The sequence below is a fragment of the Camellia sinensis genome, chromosome 3, assembly GCF_055761805.1.
Source record: "Camellia sinensis isolate YWXY chromosome 3, ASM5576180v1, whole genome shotgun sequence".
Lineage (NCBI taxonomy): Eukaryota > Viridiplantae > Streptophyta > Magnoliopsida > Ericales > Theaceae > Camellia > Camellia sinensis.
In genome coordinates this window covers 126,032,219-126,052,982 of record NC_138963.1, presented here as the reverse complement: position 1 = coordinate 126,052,982, position 20,764 = coordinate 126,032,219, and the positions used below count along the sequence as shown (strand labels likewise).

Here is a 20,764-nt window from a genome sequence, read left to right as displayed (position 1 = left end):
CAATCGAGAGTCACATCTAACCATCTTAGAAATTCTGCCAAAAAAATAGTGCACTAACCTCCTTTAGTCGAACAAACTAGTATTTATATATATATATATATATTTAAATTTACAGTGATGCTAAACAATGAAACAGTTGCAGTGAGCAGCACGATTAATAGTAACCAAGTCTTCAAAACTGAAGATGAAGCTTTGGTACCATGTTAATTTACAGTTAGACTGGAGAGGAAATGGTAAAGAGAAAAGAGAGAGAAGATAGAGATACAGTGACCAGTTAATGTGAGAATCTGGTTTGAGAGCTCTGAGCTCAAATATGTATTTTCTTTAGCAAATAGTTCCTTTCTCTGCATAACAACCCCCTTTATAGAAAGTGAAGAGGCTTCTTGAAGCCAATTTAAAACTTGCATGTAAACCCCCTAAAGACAAAATATATCTTTTTAACACCCAAAAATATTATGTACATAGCAAAACACCCCAAAGGCCCAAAACCCCTCACATAGGTTCACCTAAGCCTCTCTAGGTTTAAAACCTTGAAATGACAAAAACACTTGTAACTCAAAAATATTATGTACATAGCAAAACACCCCAAAGGCCCAAAACCCCTCACATAGGTTCACCTAAGCCTCTCTAGGTTTAAAACCTTGAAATGACGAAAACACTTGTAACTGAAGCTACTCATAATTATTATCCTATATATGTGTTTACAAGTTTGTGTCACTTTTACCCCATTGATATCCATGTGCCCAAATAAGTTTCTGTGGGATGTTTGGAGATGATCAGATGGGTGCAAGCCTCAAGCCCAACTATCTCCATTTTGGGGAAGCATCCGATATGAAGAATAATTGAAACAACATAAATATAAATCTCTACTTCTTTAAAAGGTGGAAGAATGTTTTCTACATCTTACTTTCCAGAAATGCCCTCGCCAATAAAATATAGTTACTTACTTACCCTACCTACCTCTATTGAAAAACATAGGCAACATTCCATTTTCATTAGGCAGAAACTCTGTTTCAAGCATGTGACTGTTCCATTCAAGAAAGGAACTGTTTGACATTTATCCGCTGTTTTATATATTATTTTATTTATTTATTTAGTTTATCACATTTAAAATTGAAACAACGTTTGATTTTATAAAGGATAGATGTGTCTATTCTAAATAGGCAAAAAAGAGTCCATATATGTAGGATTCTTACTCAGGTAAAACACAACAAGGTATTATGATTTTTCTCTCTTTCTTCTATTAAACAGTGTTTCATTTCAAAAGGGTTAGATGTGTCTATTCCAAATAGACACCAAAGAGTCTATATATTACTCAGGCAAAACACAACAATGCATTCTAATTTTTTTCTATTTCTTCTCCTCCTATTCTCTATATACTTCGGGATTTGAAATATTTTCTGTATTTATTTTTTTTGATGCAACTGTGCATTGTGTCAAATTTCTATGAGTTTTGGGTTGTATCTTGGAGTCGTTTGTAATTGTTAGAACCTACACGGAGGAAGCACATAACCGCTTTATGATAGTGTATTTGATCTGCCTCTCACAATTATAAATACTATTTTTTAAACCTTTTTCTTTTGTATCTATGTGATTGTGAATTTTGATTTTGTGAAATTGTATGAAATTTGGATTGAATGTGGATATGATTGGATGATTCTATTCGGAATTGTGTAATTCATGGATCATATCATAGATCTCAATGTTGATTTTACATGTATGATTTTATTGATCCTTGAGGAAACGGGGCTATTTTTTGTATTGCAAATTAAGTTTTCTATAATGATTATTTATTGGGGCTTGTTTGACTTTCCTCCCTAATATTTGGTTGTGTTTGGTTGAATAGGAATTGGTGAATTGGGAGAACCCAACTTCATTTCTGTGGTTTGTTTGACAGATTTGACAGACATCAGTGGACAAAGCAATTCCACTTAACAAGTTTTTGAGAGATAAAAAGTTCTAGAATTGTTCACTTTCAATTCAAAATTTTGAACAAACTTGTTAGTTTTTAGTTGATACATGCATAACAGTTATATATCACCGAATTTATTTCATCATTTTACTTCATCTCCTATATGTTTTTATTGCATGTGTGTTTATGAGAATTGGATGTAGGTGTGTGAAAAAGCATCGGACTTATAAATAATCTTAGGATATTAAAATATGTATCCAAAAATTGGATATAATTACAAGGACTCATCAATATAGATAAATACTATTTTTAGATAAAATGTTATAAATTATGTAAAAATGTAGTTTAAATTAAATAGAAATTTTAAAAAATATATAGAATTTTTATCTCTTATCCATATGAGAGATTAGAAATATTTCTTTATTAAGTGTATAAAATTTATTTTTTAAAATCTGTTTTATTTAATATTTTTTTATTCTGCAAAATTAAGTTTAAAGTAATTTTTGCAGAAATTCCCAAACAGCAAAAACATCTTTTTTGGAAAATAAATTTTTTTTTTTCTGGTTGTATCATGCATTCTCTCAACTGATGAAGAGTTCTTAGACAGTTTTTTCTCATCATAAAGTATGTACCCACAAATAGTTTTTTTTTATTTTTTTTTCAAAAAAAAGTGCAAGTACCGACAAATAAATCTTTTAGTGTTTGTAATGTCATTGAGAAAGAAATACATGAGACTCTAATCTTATTTAAAGATAGACTTCTATTTTTGTTTAATTTGGTGAAAAGAATTAGGGTAAATTATACTTTGTCCCCTTTATATTTTATCATTTTTTTACTTTGGTCTTCAAAGTTTTTTTTTTTGTGCTCACTTTGTTTTTTCACTTTGACAGCTTTTGTCTAATTTTGGACAAAAGTTAACTTTATGAGTAAATTGGAAAACTTGAAACGTGAACGGCCAAACTACGAAAAAGAAAAGAAAAATTTAAAGGCCAAAGTAGTGATAAAATGGTATAACATAAAGGGACAAAGAATAATTTACCCAAAAGTAGTGTTTGGTTTATTAGAATTTAGGTAGAATTGAATGATGATTCCATTAAAATGTCAATCTTCATGTTTGGTTGATTAAGAAATGTTGAAAGTACATTATAAATGCGATTATCATTCAATTTTATTTCACTTTCATTCCAATAAACCAAACATAATATCCTCTTGCTTTTGCTGGCTTACACAAACACTGATAAAGATGTTTCTACTCTACTTTATTTTTTTTTTAATTGTGACAAATTTTGAAAAACTGTCTCAAACCCAATGGAGAATTCATGGAAATATAAGATTTTGTCTGGAGAATGATTTCCATATAAAGAACTCCACTTTTCACTGTGAATATTGCAATGGAGTTTGCTTGCAATATGTAGGTAAAGTAGTTATATTGTATGTTTGTTATAATTTATATTTATTAATTGATCTGAGATCTTAAGAATTTATTTAAAAGTGAAGTTTTCTTTAATTGAAAGGTTTTGGGGGGCAATAAAAAAGGGAATTTCCCTAGAATAACCACACACACACACAAAAAAAAAAGTTTTCATGTGCAACGCACGTGCATCATTGCTAGTGTAATATAAAAATAAGACTTAAAATTTTGTTTTTCCCTGTCCCTTTCATGTTGCTCCCTACTTTTGTTTTTGTTTTTTTTTTCTTCTTGGAAAATTGAGGTGTTAGTATGTTTATGTCATGTCCTATGCATGTCACATGTTCGTGTTTCTTTAGACGAACACATTAAGGGAAGGAATAAGAGCTTGTGCAAGCCTGCCATCTAGTTATTCTCCACAAAACATACTTTTTTTTTAAAGTTAATTTTGTGGATTACTCTTTCTTTTAGTAAAAGGTGTCCGTCTAGGTGGCTTAGTGCTACATATATAATTGGTTTAAGTACGGTCGTTATTTAGGTAAAATTTTTCACCAAACTGATAATGGCGGTTTTATTATTTTGAGCATCGATATAGACCGTTTCTCTCATCAAACTGCACCAATTGAAACAGTTCGGTTTGGTGCGGTTTAATCGGTTTAGTATTTTTCAAATTTAAGCCATTTTTTAGTATAGTCACTCATTTATATAAAAATATTGAATCAGCCATTTGTCAACCATTTCAAACATATCTTATCCATTCATTTAATAAATATTTTACAATTTATAGATTAACAAAAATACAAACAAAAACTAATAATAATTACTAAGGCTTCAAGAATAGTGAGTTTGAGTTAAGATTACATATAATAAGGGTATACTAAATCCTCGTTTGGGAACAAATTATTTTAGTAACTTTTTGACTTTTTATGAAAAGATGTGTAGAAAAGTAAAGAGTGGTGGGGATAATTTATAGTGACTTTTTGGCTTTTTGGCTAATATGTATAGTTGACAAATGAGGCCGAACTTAGGTTGTAGGGATGATAGGGTTAATTGATTGAGATTAATAATTTATTTTACTTATTTAATATTATTATATTATTAAATTATATATATGTATATTATAAATACAATATATGTTGAAGCAGTCGGTTTTGGTTTAGTTTGGTGCATAAGGTGCTTAAACTGATACCGAACTGAAAATTGAAAAAAAACAAATTTAAAATCCACAGTGACCAATTCTTGTTAAAAAACTGACCAAATACGAATGGTTTGGTTCAGTTCAATTGGTTTGGTCCGTTTTTTTGGTTTTTCTTACATCCTTATTTAGTGCTATGGAACTTTTTAGTATAGATTTTTTTTGGTTATATGTCAATTTTGAGATTTGAGTAGCTGATGTACACTCTTTTTTTAGTAGGTAAAACATTTTGCTTCTTTGATTTCTGATAATAAGATTGGCTTAGTGTCATATTTTTATTCTTCCATTAATGCACTTAACTTTTGGCCATAGTTATCTTACTGTTATGCCAGCGAGGCAACGTCTAATTTTTGCATTCATAGATCATGTATATGACAACAAAACATTTGCCATCATAACTTGTTCAGTTTGTCTTTATTTGAAGACAACCGTAATGCTTGGACTAATTGGATCCTATCTTTCTTAGCAAGCGGCACTTGTGTTAAATGCTACTCGCCGATTTCGATACACCTTGGACTTGAAAAGAGAAGAGAAGACGGAAACGATGAGAAAGATTAGAATGCATGCTCAAGTCATACGAGTAATGTTATCTCTTGAATTGTAAATTTTTTTAAAAGTCAATTGGATTTATTCTCTGATCTATTGTCTCTTGATCTATTAGGCAGCCTTACTTTTCAAAGATGCAGGCCTACAAGTTAAAGGTAATTTTGTCTTTTTATTTTGTTGTGTTAAATTTACACTGAACAAAAATAAAAGGGAAAAGGTTACTTGCATTGAATCATGGTAATTATTTAATCAAGGATCAAAGTTTGTTTAAGTGTGTTGTTCTAGTCTGCTTGGAAACGAAAATGTTTTTGAAATGTTTTATAAATATAAGGGAAATGACCCAAAAAAAAAAAAAAAAAAGAAAGAAAAAAAGAGAGATATGTATTGAAATGTTTGGAAACTGAAACTAAAGCCTATATAAATGTTTATATAAGCTCAATAATTAAATATTTGAACATGTTTGAGGTCTGCACTTTTTTTTTACATATATGGCACACAATCTAGAAGTAAATTTTTGCGGACCTAAAATTGTTAAATTAATGTCAAACAAATCATTATTAAAACCACAAGTGTATACTGTTTTACATGTGCATACGATTCCAACCGAAAGGGATTTACAAAAATATAAAAATTAACGATAATAATGATCTTAATAGTAAAAAAAAGGCGTAAGTGCTTCCAAGGCATAGTGCTTCATTGGGTAAACAAGATACATATTTCTTTTCTTCGCAAAATTAAGAATAACATTCAATAAAGTTCAAATATTAAAAGCTTATAAAGAAAAGGTTAAAGGGTTAGTTGGGGAATGGGGTTTGCCATTGTAAGAGTAAAGCTAAGGAATGCTGGATTCTAGCTATGGTAGGGATGAATGAAAAATCACAAAAAAATAGTACTAGTGATAATATTTTAAAAGAAACGGTGCTTGTAGCAACAAAGAGAATAAATGAATTTATTCATATCCATTGTTCTTTATTCTTCTCTTCGTTTCTCCTTTCTATTTTCTTTGATTTTCGAATAATATTTGTTATGAAATATTTTCCTTTGACAAAAAGAGACAAATAGAAATAACTCTTGTTAAATAGTTTAATAGGCTTGTTTTGGTAGAATGGAATTTCAGTTTCCACTAATGTTTTGTATCTAAAATAGGCGCACTGAGGCAGCAAGGTCTCCTAAGGCCTAGGTGCGAGATGAGGTGCAAGCTTTGTCGAAGCGAGAATCATATTTTAGATATTGCATAGTTTTTTTACGAGTATTTGAACTTTATTTTGATTTATCTATTATTTACCACTAATGAAATATTGATTATTATATGAGATTGTTATCGCCCAACACTTTACATTGTGCTTAATAACTTGGACCACATCAACAATTTCAAATGAAGCATATTTAAATCAAACAATTAGAAGTAATAGAGCAATTATGCATTCTAGCAATTAAGCAATATTTAGTTAATTTAGAAATTAAATATTTAAAATAATTGAGTCATTGAACAATAAACATTTGGTTTGCAAATTAAAATTTGACCACTGTTAATTGTTACTGTTCAGAGGGAAAAAAATTGTAAAACCAAAAAAATTTTATGTACGCCAAAATATAGAAGTTTAAGTATTTATCTTCAATTTGTTGACTAGGGTTTTATTTGAGGGGCTTTGATGGGATGTGGCAAATACATAAAATCAAAATGAGCTTCATTATGTTAAAAGGTTGATGTTAAATGTTTAACAATTTGGGCACTATTAAAAGAGGCACCCGCAGCTGTGCACATTGCGCTTTAGGGCACTTCGCATGCTTCTCACTCCTTGGTTGTGCTTTATTAAAGTTGCCTTGTCTCAGGGGTGTTGAGGCACCTCAAGTGCACCTAAATGCGCCTCGTGCCTAGGCGCTTGCCTTTTATATCACTGTGAAAATGTTTCGACCATTTTGATGAAATGAAATAAAGTTTTATTTATTGAATTTAATTAATTTGACTTTTTGTTGTGTTGGCCCTTGATCACATTTCATTATTGGAATTCTGTTTTGATTTTGCATGATTTTGGTTTTATATGTATTATTGGGAAATTTTATTCATTCGTTTTAAATTTTGATCTTTCATCTAGGATAGGTCTTTTAGTTTTGCTTTTTAGCTTTCATTAACCATTTGTAAATGAATTCTCACTTATCCATGACTCTTGAGGCTATTCAAATCTCTGAACATGTTTGTTCGCATTGGTTTGTCAGCATTGGATCTTAGCTTTTTTAAACATACTGCACCTACAGGCTACGATTATGTTCTCTCCGTTGCTTTTTGTCTAGTGGGACACTGTTGATATTTGAGCTTTAACTAATTAACAATTCTGAGGGTTATTTCAACTCTTTATACACATTCACATTGTGTTTTTAATGTATGATTCATATAGGGTCTACGTAGTCTCTATTATCATTTTTTTTTGGGACTACTTTTTGATATTTACAAGTGCATCATTGGTTAGTCACTATATTACCTAGAATGCAGATTGTTCTCTTACGAGGAATGGAAACGTGATACACCACATGCTCTAAAATGTGGTACAACAGGGGTGACACATTATAGTGTATTTTTCTTCAAATTAATCATCCAACAACACAGTCCTATGAGCTTATTATGACCCATTGTTTTACATTTTGTCAATCCAAAACTCTACTCCATCTAGATTTTAGTTCATTTTATTTGACCTTTTCCCTATTAAGGGAAACTTTTAATGAAAAACATAGAAAAAATTATGGGATCATTTTGAATTGTTAAATTTACTGTTTTGAAACGAAATGTCATGTTTTGGAACGTGCGTTCGAGAATGTAAATTGCTATTGTGCTAGCATTTTTTTGTTAATTAACACTGGTTAGTCATATAAGCAGGGTAATAGTGGATTCCTATAAGTTGCAAAACATTTTCTTTTGTTGCTAAATATTTTGTTTTTAAACTTAGCCTGTTTGTTTGTTTGTTAGCCTTAAATGAGGTTGGTAGTTGTTGGTTAAAATATTCAATGATTCTACGAAACTGGAATATCATTTGATCAGAATTCTATTGCTAGAACGATGCAAAAAGGAAATATACACATGTTGAGCAAAATTTTGCATTGATGTACAATTGTTATTGCAATAGTATTATGTGATTTACAATAATATTTTGATAGAAAGCAATCATAGTCTTTTTGGTCTAGTGGTAGGGGTCTTGAGGCTAATCTTTGGAATATTTCAGATTTAGCAATATTCAATGACATGGATTTTTTTGGTCATGCTTCATTCTCATCTATCATGGACATCATCATTATTGTTTCGAAAATTATTCTTTGTTGTTATGTAGGTTTTGTTCAGGCTTTCCTTATGATCATTAAAGCTGTCGTAGTTACAACGCTTCATTAATTTACTTTTTTTCTTCTTAGCGTCAGGAACGCCAAGACCACCTACAACCTCAGCTGGTGATTATGGTATTGATCAGGAGTGCCTTGCTTCAGTGACAAGGGATCATGATTTTTCTGCTCTAGAGCAATATGGAGGGGCAAGTCTATTCGCCGATCATCATCTTTTTTATTTCTTTTTTCTTTCTTCTTAATGCTATAATTGTCAGCCCCATGGTTCTTTTGCATATTTGAATGTTTGTGTGTCCACATCAGGTTAAAGGATTGGCTGATGTGTTGAAAACAAATGTAGAGAAGGGAATAGATGGAGATGATGTCGATTTATTAAAACGAACGAATGCATTTGGATCTAACACCTATCCCCGGAAAAAAGGACGGAGTTTTTGGGTATATGTTGCTAAGATTTCAATTTATGGGCGTTGTTTCATTCTTTATGAATTTTCTAGTACAAGATATACAATATATTTGTGTGTGTGTGTGTGTGAATGAAAAATGGTGCTGCTATATTATTTTTGTGCATGTCTTGCAGAGCTTTGTTTGGGATGCTTGCCGAGATACAACCCTGATAATCTTGATCATAGCTGCAGCTGCTTCTTTGGGGCTAGGTATAAAGTCAGAGGTGAGCACAAAGTGGAGTCATTAAATAAATAAAAGACTGCAAATTGTAGTAGAATGTTGTATTCACTCTAGAGTTGTGTTTCATCACACAGTCTAAATTATTGATCAATGGAGTTGGCCCCTATATTTCCTTGTCTTAAGCGTGGACTTCCTTTCTGGGCTGGTCAAAAGTTGTTCAACAAAACAAAATAATTGGGAAGTCAGGGATACCTTGGAGCACTTAGTTAATTATTGTGTAATTGTGTTAATTCTTATCATAAATCTGGTATGTTCTGACTTCTGAGTGTTGGGATAAAGATGCATTCATATTTGTTCACAGAACGAAGCATCTTGCTGTTTGGTTTCTTCTTTTTGGAGAATCTATTTTTGTAAGATCTTTTGCAAGGAGTTCATATTATTATGTTTAAAACAATATGGAGAGAAAAAGAAATGAACTTTTGTCTCTTCTCTCGTCTAATTTACTGTGTAGTTGTAGAGATAAATGATGGTGGTGTATGTTCAATGGAAAAGATGGCAGTGTTAGTTCATTGAAACATTATGGTGTATATTGAACTGTATCTATGCATATTTAGGTTTTAACCATGAAGTTGACAAATAGAAGTGCAGTTGCTACAAAATTTGTATTGATTGCATAATAAGTGTTCTGGATGGTTTAGTTAGTTCAGTATATAGATAGTCTGAAAGGGATAAATTAAACTTAATATTGGCTTGGATTTTTGTCCATCATTTCAGAAAAGTTCTAACTGAGTTCATTATAGTGCTTCATGAACTTTGTTTTGGTTTCAAGTGTTTTTGATAGTACCTTTGTCTTGTTCGAATTTGGGAAGTGCTCCCATGGTATACTATTCCAATGTTTTACTGATAACCTACTTTTTCATGTGATTTAGTTGTATCTCATCATCTTTAATTTTTAATTTTTGTTTGATAAGCAATTCATTTGTGAAATTCTAAGAAGCAAAGACACTTTTGAGAATGTGCCGTGTTTGTGTGAGGCATTCCCTGAAACATGTAGGACATGTCTAAATGTGCCGTCATTTTTTTAACTTTTTAGAACCAGACATGCTCACTGGGACACACATGAACATGTTGCATGTTTGAAGAAAATAACATGTGTTCCAAAATAACTTGTGTTCCAATTCTTCTACCAGTTTGAAGAAAACATCACGTTGCAAGATACTTTCTTTCTTTAAGTGAAAATGTTTTGGTCTCTTGAGACTTTGAAATCTTGTTTTGTCTTTAGTAAGGCTTAGTCGAACCTTTATTAGATCAAATAGTATCTAACTTTTTTTTGAGAAATACCTTCATAAGATATGTAGCCTTTTGAAGAAATATTGGCACGAAAAGTAAGTTTAATATTATAAATGTCTAATTGAAGATTTAATGTTTTCTCCAAATGATATGAGTTTGTTTTTAGTCTTGGTTATTAGTTCACGTGTATTGTAAATTTGGTTTGAGGATTAAAGTCTCTATCAAGGACTTGTAGTCTTTCGGGTTACTTTATTGAACCTCAAAAATTTAGATAGAAGAGTAAATCTATAAATGTATGTGCATTTTCTTCTGAGTAGCCTTTAAGACAATTTGTTTTTTGTTTTTTGTTTCCTCATCTAAAAGGTTAAGGTTGGTGGCCTGGATGTGTCACCCTTGTTTATACTGTTATGTATTTTGGTGGAATCACACATTTTTTTAGCTATGTGGCTGTGGTGAAAGTTCAGTTATACTATTTGAAGAAAAATAGATTATGCTATTTAAATTCTCATTCTACAAATTGCAATTTTAAGTCCTAAAAATCACATTCTAGTAAGTTACATGGTTGAGATTAAATTTAAAACAGGGAAGGTAACAATAACTTTTCATTGTTGTTCTACATGTGCATATTTTCATAGACGTGGGCTCTTAGGATGTACCTGTACTTGAAAATTTGAATTAATTGAGCAATTAATAAGTCTAGGTTGGCAAACATTCAATCTACCAGATCGTATATATGTTTGATGTCTTATTGTTCGTAATTATTATTATTATTTTTTAATTGTAAACATGCTTTCATTTCACTTTTTGTCCCACTGGTCTTCTAAGATTACTTGTTTTTTGACACATATATTTGTATTATAGCCTTTTCAATTCATATCAGTTCATTTTTCCTATTTAACCTTTTTTTTTTGTAGGGTTTGAAAGAAGGATGGTATGATGGGGGAAGCATTGCATTGGCTGTCATTATTGTTATAGTTGTTACAGGTATTGGATAATATATACTGATGTTATATAGGCCAGATTTGTGCTTGCTTGTGCCATAATAATATTCTGTTGCTTGTGGGGTAATATTTCTGCTTTTTGTTTGATAAAATTCCCTGTTAAATCTGGATGAGTTCTTTAACTATCGGATTATTTTCTCATGTTTGTATAACATGATTCAGAATTTATCTCATATCTTTGAAGATTGAGATGAGAGCTGAGATGATAGTAATTGCAGTGCAATTGCTTGACCAAAAAGCAAATAAGAAAGAAAAAATATTATAGTACACTCTCTCTCTCTCTCTCTCTCATGCCAATCTGAAGGCTATGATGATTAACATAGACATTCGTCTATCTTCTAGCAAAGAGAATTGACATGTATGTATATATATTGCACTGACTAAAAAGTTAAAACTACATTGTGCTCTAAGTATTCATTCATGATAAAATAATTTTGTAAAGTTATTTGAGGTTTATTAATGTTATGAGTTAATTGATGATGGACTTCCCTCAATGTGCTTCTCTTGGTGCTTGTCGGAGATCAATGTCCTTATAATGTCTGTTCTTTTTCCTCCTGTGAAAATTTCGACAGTTCATCCAAGAAATGAAAAAAAAAAAAAAAAAAATAATCCAAATGTATGATTTTGAAGGTGAGAAGGGTAAGGTGATAGTTAGTGAACATTGAAGGGGTGTCTGTGATTAACCCAAAAATGTAATAATAAAGCTCCAATTTTTTGTTGTAGTGAGGGTAAACGATTTTCCTTAACATCTAATAAAATAAATAATCGAAGGTAGTGAAAAGTATGGTTAGTAAATAAGGATTCTGGTCAGCATTTTCCATGGTGATTCTAGTTTTGATGTGCTTAGTGGATGTTTATACAATACGATGGTTTATACATTCCTTTTGGTAATGTCAAAATTTGACTTTCATAGAAAAAATATCGTTTGGTTTACTGAACTGAAGGCAGTATGTTTTCTTAACTTTTTTTTTTCTTTTCTTCTTGCTTTTGTATTTTCCCCACTTTTGCAGCTATAAGTGATTACAAGCAATCCCTTCAGTTCCAAAATTTAAATGAGGAGAAGAAGAATATACATTTGGAGGTTTATCAATTTGGAAATCTTTTTCATCACCTAAATTGTTGTGTTGTTTTTGTTTTTTGCTCGCGGGTTTTTTCCTCTTTAACTGAAGATAACCATGCAACCAGGTCATTAGAGGTGGTAGAAGGTTGGACGTATCAATATTTGACCTTGTTGTTGGTGATGTTGTACCTCTGAAAATTGGTGATCAGGTGATGGCATGAATTTCTTAGTCTTGTTGCGTTTGCAATATCACTTTTTAATGCATCTATTGATTCCCATACTTCAAGTCTTGTCCCAGGTCCCAGCTGATGGAATTTTCATTTCTGGTCACTCTCTCGCAATTGATGAATCAAGCATGACGGGGGAGAGCAAGATTGTAATACGTCACCTATTTTATAGTGCAATATGGTTGTCCTAATTTTTGTTTTCTTAATTCATTAGCATGATCCCTTTTTTGACAGGTTCAGAAGGGCTCGAAAGATCCATTTCTGATGTCTGGCTGCAAAGTTGCAGATGGTTATGGCACCATGCTGGTAAATTTTGTTTCTCTTTCCTTTTTGTTAACCGTTTCTGTTCCAACTCCACCACAGTGGCGGTATGATTTGATTCCAGACTGAGATTGTACTGTTATATAATTCAAAATATTTTTGCAAACTGTATAGTCTATGGAGAATAGAATACAGCATAATATCATACAATTGTACAATATGATGAAATCAACAATCATAAAGAGAGAGCCTACGCAAAAACAAGTAAATGAGTATACTACCCTTAATATAAAATAGACAAAAAATACATGTATCTGAAAATAACATGTCAAGTACATACCAAATTAAAATAAACATGTCACTAAGTTAGCACAATTGTTAATTAAGACTAAAAATATCGGTTCTCTGTAGTTGAATTAGGCAACCATATATAGGGTCGTAAAATGAGCCAAGATATTCAAGCTCAACTTGTGTTTGGCTCATTAAGTGTGTTTGAGATCAACTATTATGTAAACAAGTCGAGCTTTAACACATTTTGAAGCTCGTTATGTAAGCAATTCGTTTTATGATATGTTGACATTATATTTTGGAACTTAAAGATCTTGTATCTCTAATTGAGATTTTCTCTCTAATGAAATTTCATTCCTAAATCGTTTTCATCATCGGCTCAAAAGGTAAACAAGTGAAACTTGAACACATTTTGAAACTCCTTAAGTTTTAAATCCATGCTTGAAACACTTACTACTCTGCTTGATTCCTTAAGAGTCCTAACTGTGTAGCTAAGTTAGGTTTCATAGCTATCATGTTTCTTGTAAATATTGTGGAGCCATCTTGGATTACTTTTTTCTAGGGCTGTTTGGTTATGCCTGGACATGTGGCATGATCTGATAGGTTGAAGTATACATATATGATTATATGGTCTAGTTGGGCTCTAGATGATCTGACCTCTGAATTTTGTACGGTTGCTGATGTGGCTGGGCTTGAAGGGCCTACTGCCAGAGGTCACTGAGATGGCACCATAGGGCTGATCTAACATATTGGATGCCACGTGGTCAGTTGGTGCTTCTCATGTAGAGTGTCTAATGGTATTCTAGAAGCCTGAGAGGCTTGCCAAATGCCTTTGGGATGCAACGGAGTTACTGCTAGAAAAATTCTCTCTGCTTCAGTTGGAGTCGAGCATGGCACTTAAAATGTTAGGGGTTGTGTCCGACCTTTGACATCCTTCGTTTGCATCTACAAAATATGCTGAGATCTATTACGATTTAATATGTTAAAATAAACGTATGTACAAAATAAAGCCACAAGAATAATACTTCCCTTGTGTTCTGAGCTTGCTGGGTGGGCTGAAGATTCAATCTAAGCCGGTACAAACTGATATGGGCTTTGGAAGCCCATTCTTGTTAAACCGAAATAGTGGGGGGAAACACTTGGGAGTGTGCTCAAGGGAGAGAGAGTGTAAGGTGGTCGCACACCTCATGGAATTTGAGTAAGGCAGTGATCAGAACTGAAAATAGCAGAACATGGACAGACTCAGCAAAAAATTGCGGGTATGGTGCACTGTTAAGTGGATGAGTGCAGATTCTGTTACTGCTGGAGGCAGCAGTATAGTAGCAGAGTTGTATTCGTGTAAAGCTCTTATGGGAGCAGTGAGACTGAGTTTAGAGAGAAAACTGATGTAGAAGAAGGCTGGAGCCTTTGGTTTGCTTTAAAAGAGCTTTGAGAGCTAAGTTTGTGAGAAACTTGACCTTCTTCCATGAAGGTTTTAAGAGAAAGAGCTTGCAAAGCTTGAGAGCCCCCCTCAAATGGAGGAGGAGACTATATATAGAGAAAGAGAGCCTATTATATTTTGACAAGTGTCTAGACTCTAGAGCAGTACACTGCTACTTGGGTAATGCTTTTTATTTAGTAATGTGTTTACATGCTCCCAAGTAAGAAAGTTGCTTTTAGCTAGGGTTGCAAACGAGCCAAGTTTTGCCAAGCTCGAGCTCGGCTTGTTTGCTTATCGAGCTCGAGCTCAGCATAAGTAATTGTGCTCGAGCTTGGCTCGGCTCGATAAGATTTTTTTAATATTATTTATATTATTTAAATAAAAAATATTATTAATATTATTTTACTATTATTTATATATTATGTAATATATAAATAATATATTTATTATATAATTTAAATAAAGATAAACGAGCCGAGCTTATTGAAGCTCGAGCTTGGTTCGTTAACTAAACGAGCCTAATATTTGAGCTCAAGCTTGGCTCGTTTACTAAACGAGCCGAGCCGAGCTTGTTCATCAACAACTCGGTTCATTTGCAGCCCTACTTTCAGCTGAGATAGAACTCTTAAACATACAAAATCTCAAAGAAGCAAAAGAAAACTAACTGAAACATATTATAATACTTTCTATTTACATTATAATTATTTGTACTTGACAAAGACAATTTATAGTTGACATCAATCTCAAATATTTATTCATAATTTAACACATTACAACGAAGCAGAAAAAAAGTAAATGTTAGGATATATTTATATATTTAATATATATATAAATGTATACGATTCCATAGGCGCTCCCAACTTTAAAAACTTCTTTGTGCAACTAAGGTCTAGAGCATTAAATGCTCAGAAAGATAGATTTGATATAGATCTGGGGTTGTAGAGGTTGTTTCCCGAAATGGAAAGAGAGTCTGACAAAAAATAGTAATTTTTAGTAGTGACAGTTGTCGGCCACTGCTGCTGAACCGACTGAAAGAAAGCTGAAAGTGACTGATTATGCATCTACCAATGAGAGGTTGTGAAACCTGTCCAAACAAGTATCCAAAGGTCTAAAGGAGTCTCCAAGTACAACTAGTTCTTTGTAGTTCGCACTCACTGCTGGAGTATACAAGTTTGGATGCTTTGGACACTCTTATACCCGCCATGCCACTGGTCCCAAGAGTTCCCCTGCAGGATTGGGCTGGCCACATGTCAAACAGTTCGAAGATCCCAAGATCAGGCTTGTCCTTTTTTCTAAAAGGTTTCCTATGCCTTGGGCAAGGGTGGGCAGTGCTTTGCTGCTGGAGTATTGGGTCCTAATGCTGGATTTTGGGCTAAAAGGGACTTTTCTTCACTTTGGGTTCAGCTCTTGGGTTGTTAATTGTGCCAAGCCTTTGAGGTGCTTGGGCTTTGCTGTAGAAGCTGTCCATATTGTTTTTATTGCTGTTTGCTGCTGAAGAGTGTCCAAAATGGACTATGTTGAATGTTTAAGCCATCTGAAGGTGTCAAGCCACTCTAGGGGTCTTGAGCTTTTTTTTATAAACAAAGTCAATCTATTTTGAAGGCTGAAATTGATAAGAACCACTTGTTGAGATCCCAAAAGGGTTAAAATGCTGAAATGGACTTTTGACCAAGTTAACTGAAGTTACAAGTCATAGAAGACCTTGGGCTTATTTCTGAAGATGAGCCCAACTATTTTAAAGGCTATAGATAACTGAACTTTGTTGATTTGCCGATTCCAAGTGGATAAAGGCTGAATGGACCTATTCTGGGCCTAATTTGCTGAGTTGCCAAGTCACATGTGAACTTAGACTTAATTGGCCCAAAATTGTGGTCTTATGTACTAAAAATTTGGTGCCGAAATGCATCATCAACAACTTCAACACAGGATTATAAGAATCATAATTTTGTTTCTATTAAAGAATCATATTTTTTTCTTTCTAATTTGTTTCTGGAGAGGGATCCTTTTTGCTTTTATTTTCCCGAATTCTTAAATATGAATAATCTTCTGTTTTTTGGTTTCATGCCAAAACCAATTGGAACCAGAAATAAAACAAGACATGCATGCGTACACACAAATAATATTGCCTCCATTTATTCATGTGTGTGCAGAGGTATGTCTTGATATATTTTTTCAACTTTCTGTTTCTTTATTAAAGTCATTGGGTAAGAAGTGCAAGCTTCCACTTTTTCCACTTTTAGAAAGAGAAAAACCTTGTTTATATATTTAAGGTGTAACTACACACACATATCTTGTATTTCCTTCTCCCAACCATCTAACATGCTTGTTGCTAACTCACATTTTTATTTTAAGGTAACAAGTGTTGGTATAAATACGGAGTGGGGATTGCTCATGGCGAGCATTTCAGAAGATACTGGTGAAGAAACACCATTACAGGTTACTTTGTTCATATATGTTTTTTATTACGGTGATTACCAACGATAGTTTATTATTTACACTCTGTATATCTGCGAATGATTTACAATAGGTACGGTTGAATGGGGTTGCAACTTTTATTGGTTTCGTTGGACTCTCAGTAGCTGTACTTGTTTTAGTTGTCCTTTTGATCAGGTACTTGCAATTTTTGTTGTTGAGTTCTCTCCTCATGTTTCTCTCTCTCTAGAAAACAATGTTTGATTGGTGAAATTAATAAACTTGAGTATCTGCAGATACTTTACTGGGCATACCAAAAACGCAGATGGAACTGTTCCATTTAAGGCTGGCAGGACTAAGTTTAGTACTGCCATAGATGGAGTTATTAAGATTTTCACTGTTGCAGTATGTGCCATTTACAGAACTGATTGGTATATATATTTATATATATGCATTTCGAGTAGTTGACTAATACCTGAAGAACTTTTAGGTCACTATCGTGGTTGTTGCAGTTCCTGAAGGGCTTCCATTGGCTGTTACGTTGACGTAAGTTTGACCTTCATTGTGTCATTTTAATATCATTGTAGTCTGGCTCAACATAACTCATATCAATTGATCAAAGCATTGTCAATTAGCTGAGATTGGTTGTGCAAAATTGGTGTGAAGTAGGGATTCCTCTCTCTTTCTCTCTCTCTAAACTTTATTGGAGATCATGTCCTTGTTTCCTAGTTTTACTCACGTTTTCATGTTGGTTACTTTAGTCCTTTTATCTTCAATGTGGGCTGTATCTGATGTGGAACCTGCATGGAGATTTATTTTAAAAATTTATTTATTTATTTTCTTTTAATTATAGTTTAATTAAGAGTTTTATTTTGTTTAGAAATTTTATCTATGCTTGTTTCATTTTCTATTAGGATTTGATTTCCTATTTTGAATTAGGGTTTTAAGCGCTATAACTTTTTGGTCATTGCATTATAATTGTTAGCTTTGGATTATTGATATTAAGTATAAGGCTGTGGCAGTTTGTGTTAGGGATGTGGCCTTCTTCTTCTTCTCTTTCTTATTTTCTCTTCTTTTCCCCTACTGCGTACGACATCACTATCATTGCCTGCTGGTGCCATCATTAATTCTTGCATATTTACTGCTTGTTCCAGCCTGCTTTTAATATCTAGTTCAAAGATAATGCTATTTCTAATCTTTTTTAAAGTACACTAGTTGTATTTTCCCCTTGTACTATCTGTGCTCCATACTTGTATTATAGGCTTGCCTACTCAATGAAGAAAATGATGGCAGACAAGGCCTTGGTATGCGTGTTTTATCTTTTTCCTAGTCTCACTTCTTATTATATTGATATACATGTATTCACACATAATGTCATATGTTTAATGGGTTTACAATTATTGAACTTCAGGTCAGGAGGCTTTCTGCTTGTGAAACCATGGGTTCTGCTACTACAATTTGCAGTGACAAAACTGGAACCTTGACGTTGAATAAGGTGGGTGATAATGTTGTTACCTTGGAAAATCTTGTGTTCTATATTCTAATTCTGCTGGCCCATTCAGAGTATTATTTTCTGGTTAATGACTTTAATTTTTGGAGTCCACCAGACGTAGGATCTTTTCCACATTTAATTGCTTACTTCTTTAGTTAATTGCTTTAATGCTTTAACATTACAAAAGTAGGAATGATGCTAGGAGGATTAAAATTGCATATAAGATATTTATAGACCCTTATGGTGTAAGTGGAAGTCGATGTCGCATGAATATTGTTTTTGTATTATTCTGTTTTATTTATTATTTTTTCTATCTTCTATTAAGGGTTGCCTGTTGAGTTGAATAGCATTGAGTGATAGAAACTGGAAGTCATAGTTGTGGGTTTCTTCTTCTTTATTTTTTATTTTTTTCATTTCTTCTTTTTTGTCTTTTTTGTGGGGGCTGGGGAGGGGAGGGGAGGGGAGGGGAGGATAGGATTCAGATAACAAAATCAAATCAAACCCTTGTGTCTAATCAATTGAGGTTGGTTACAAGAATACTTTATTTTCCCATTGTCAATTTGTAACATTTTTCTTCATTTACAGATGACTGTGGTTGAGGCCTACATTGGTGGAAAGAAATATGAGCATGTGGACAATGGGTCAGTGTTGCCCCCAATGGTCAAATCTCTGCTTATTGAAGGTATTGCACAGAATACTACTGGCAGTGTATTTGTGCCCAAGGTGAGTGAAAGAAATATATATCTAGTTTGTTTCTGAGGAGCTTATTTTCACTAGGCTTTTCATCTTGATTACTGATAGCTAGATACTTTATGTTAATAATTGAAACAGAAATTTACCATTCCATGGTGATATTTTTATTCTCACTAATTTAGATCATATTCTGATATTTGTGCTGACAACTCTTACTACATGTTGAAACTATAGCTAATCCAGGCTTCCATGGGTTTCTTCTACTTCATTTGAAATCCTCTTGATATGTTTTCATTTAGTTTCAACAGAATTCTTGGTTTGCAAAATTGCTGCTATTTTTCTTTGTCCAGAGACTTTGGACAGGATCATCCTTGCAGCCTAAGCTGCCTCTAAATATGGTCCGTTCTAGGTTGACCTCCATTTAAAATTTTATTGGATGATATTCTATTAAAATATTTCAGCAATCCAAATATATTCAAAATCATTCAGATGTTTTTGTGATAAACTGAGAATTAAATAAAACAGACATTATATGGAGATGTAGCAGGATGGGAGAAAGTGCGGCTATGGTTTGTGTTAATCTTGACATTGAGTACTTGTAAAATATTTGGAAGAGTGTTGCTGGGGAGAGTTGGTTTACAGTTTTAATTTTGAAAGTGTCGTTGCAGTTAACTTCAAATTTGCAAATAAATTGTGTCAAAGTCTTACAAAAAACATAGAAATTATAAGTTTAGCAAATTTCACTTTACCCGCTTATGATTTGGCTTATGTGCATGTAACCCTGTCATTTGGAAATAAGCACATAGCCCCCTTGTGATTTGTGGACTAAAGTGCACTGTTAGGTCCGTTAAAGACTAAAGTGAAAAGATTGAAATTCCTTTGTATATAAGTAACTTCATTGTGCAAATCATGGACATTTTCATCATTTTTTAGGAGGTAAGATAAAATTCATTTAAACCCTCATGTGTTTTACTCTTAGTTGCGCGAAGCGAGAGCGGGAATGGGAGCAGGAGCATGGAATCATAGGCATTTCAAGAATCATTGGTTGGGAGTGTTTGTATATATTTTAAATAATATATAAAAATATATTGTAAGATTATATTTTTTTTCTCTAATGATAATGGAAATATATATGTTATAAATTAAAAAAAAAAGTATAAAAAATCATATGTTAAAATATTCTAATTATATACTTTTATTAGATTTTTTTTTTCATTTATTCTAAAATATTTTTATTACTTTTTTATCTATTTATTCTAAAATGTTTTTGTTCAAAATTATTTATTTTAATTATTGTCTTAACAAAATAAAATAAAAGAAGAGAGAGAGGAGAAGAAGATAGGCGGAATAGACAAAAGAAGAGGAAAGAGAGAGAAGAAGACAGAGAGAAAAGGAGGAGGAGGAGATCGATTGATCTCGAGAGGAGACGAGATCGAGAAACGAATCAATCAAGAGAGAGAGGAGAGAAGATTGATCGATCGATCGAAACACGATGAAGATCGAGAGAAGGCAAATAGGCGATCAACAGAGAGATCGAGGTCAAGAGTGAGGATGATAGATCCAGATCAGCTCCTTTTCTTCTCAGATTTGCGTTTCTCTCGCATCAGA

General features: G+C 32.8%; 1 protein-coding gene across 14 annotated transcripts in view; it reads left to right on the top strand.

Annotated features, from left to right (window-relative positions):
- The window catches only part of LOC114302126 (calcium-transporting ATPase 10, plasma membrane-type), a 70,904-nt gene that overhangs the window by 33,327 nt on the left and 16,813 nt on the right, over positions 1-20,764 (top strand). For 8 of the 14 annotated variants that reach the window (XM_028247101.2, XM_028247099.2, XM_082920683.1 and 5 more), the window contains 17 exons: positions 4,982-5,095; positions 5,177-5,216; positions 8,461-8,576; positions 8,692-8,823; positions 8,966-9,055; positions 11,217-11,286; positions 12,314-12,384; positions 12,489-12,572; positions 12,662-12,739; positions 12,825-12,896; positions 16,912-16,995; positions 17,087-17,169; positions 17,268-17,376; positions 17,462-17,517; positions 18,233-18,275; positions 18,383-18,466; positions 19,049-19,186. In XM_028247101.2, the coding sequence (XP_028102902.2) occupies positions 4,982-5,095; positions 5,177-5,216; positions 8,461-8,576; positions 8,692-8,823; positions 8,966-9,055; positions 11,217-11,286; positions 12,314-12,384; positions 12,489-12,572; positions 12,662-12,739; positions 12,825-12,896; positions 16,912-16,995; positions 17,087-17,169; positions 17,268-17,376; positions 17,462-17,517; positions 18,233-18,275; positions 18,383-18,466; positions 19,049-19,186 (1,464 nt within the window). The remainder of the gene's footprint in view (positions 1-4,981; positions 5,096-5,176; positions 5,217-8,460; positions 8,577-8,691; positions 8,824-8,965; positions 9,056-11,216; positions 11,287-12,313; positions 12,385-12,488; positions 12,573-12,661; positions 12,740-12,824; positions 12,897-16,911; positions 16,996-17,086; positions 17,170-17,267; positions 17,377-17,461; positions 17,518-18,232; positions 18,276-18,382; positions 18,467-19,048; positions 19,187-20,764) is intronic. The other 6 variants (XM_082920690.1, XM_082920688.1, XM_082920689.1 and 3 more) reach the window with 1 other exon arrangement.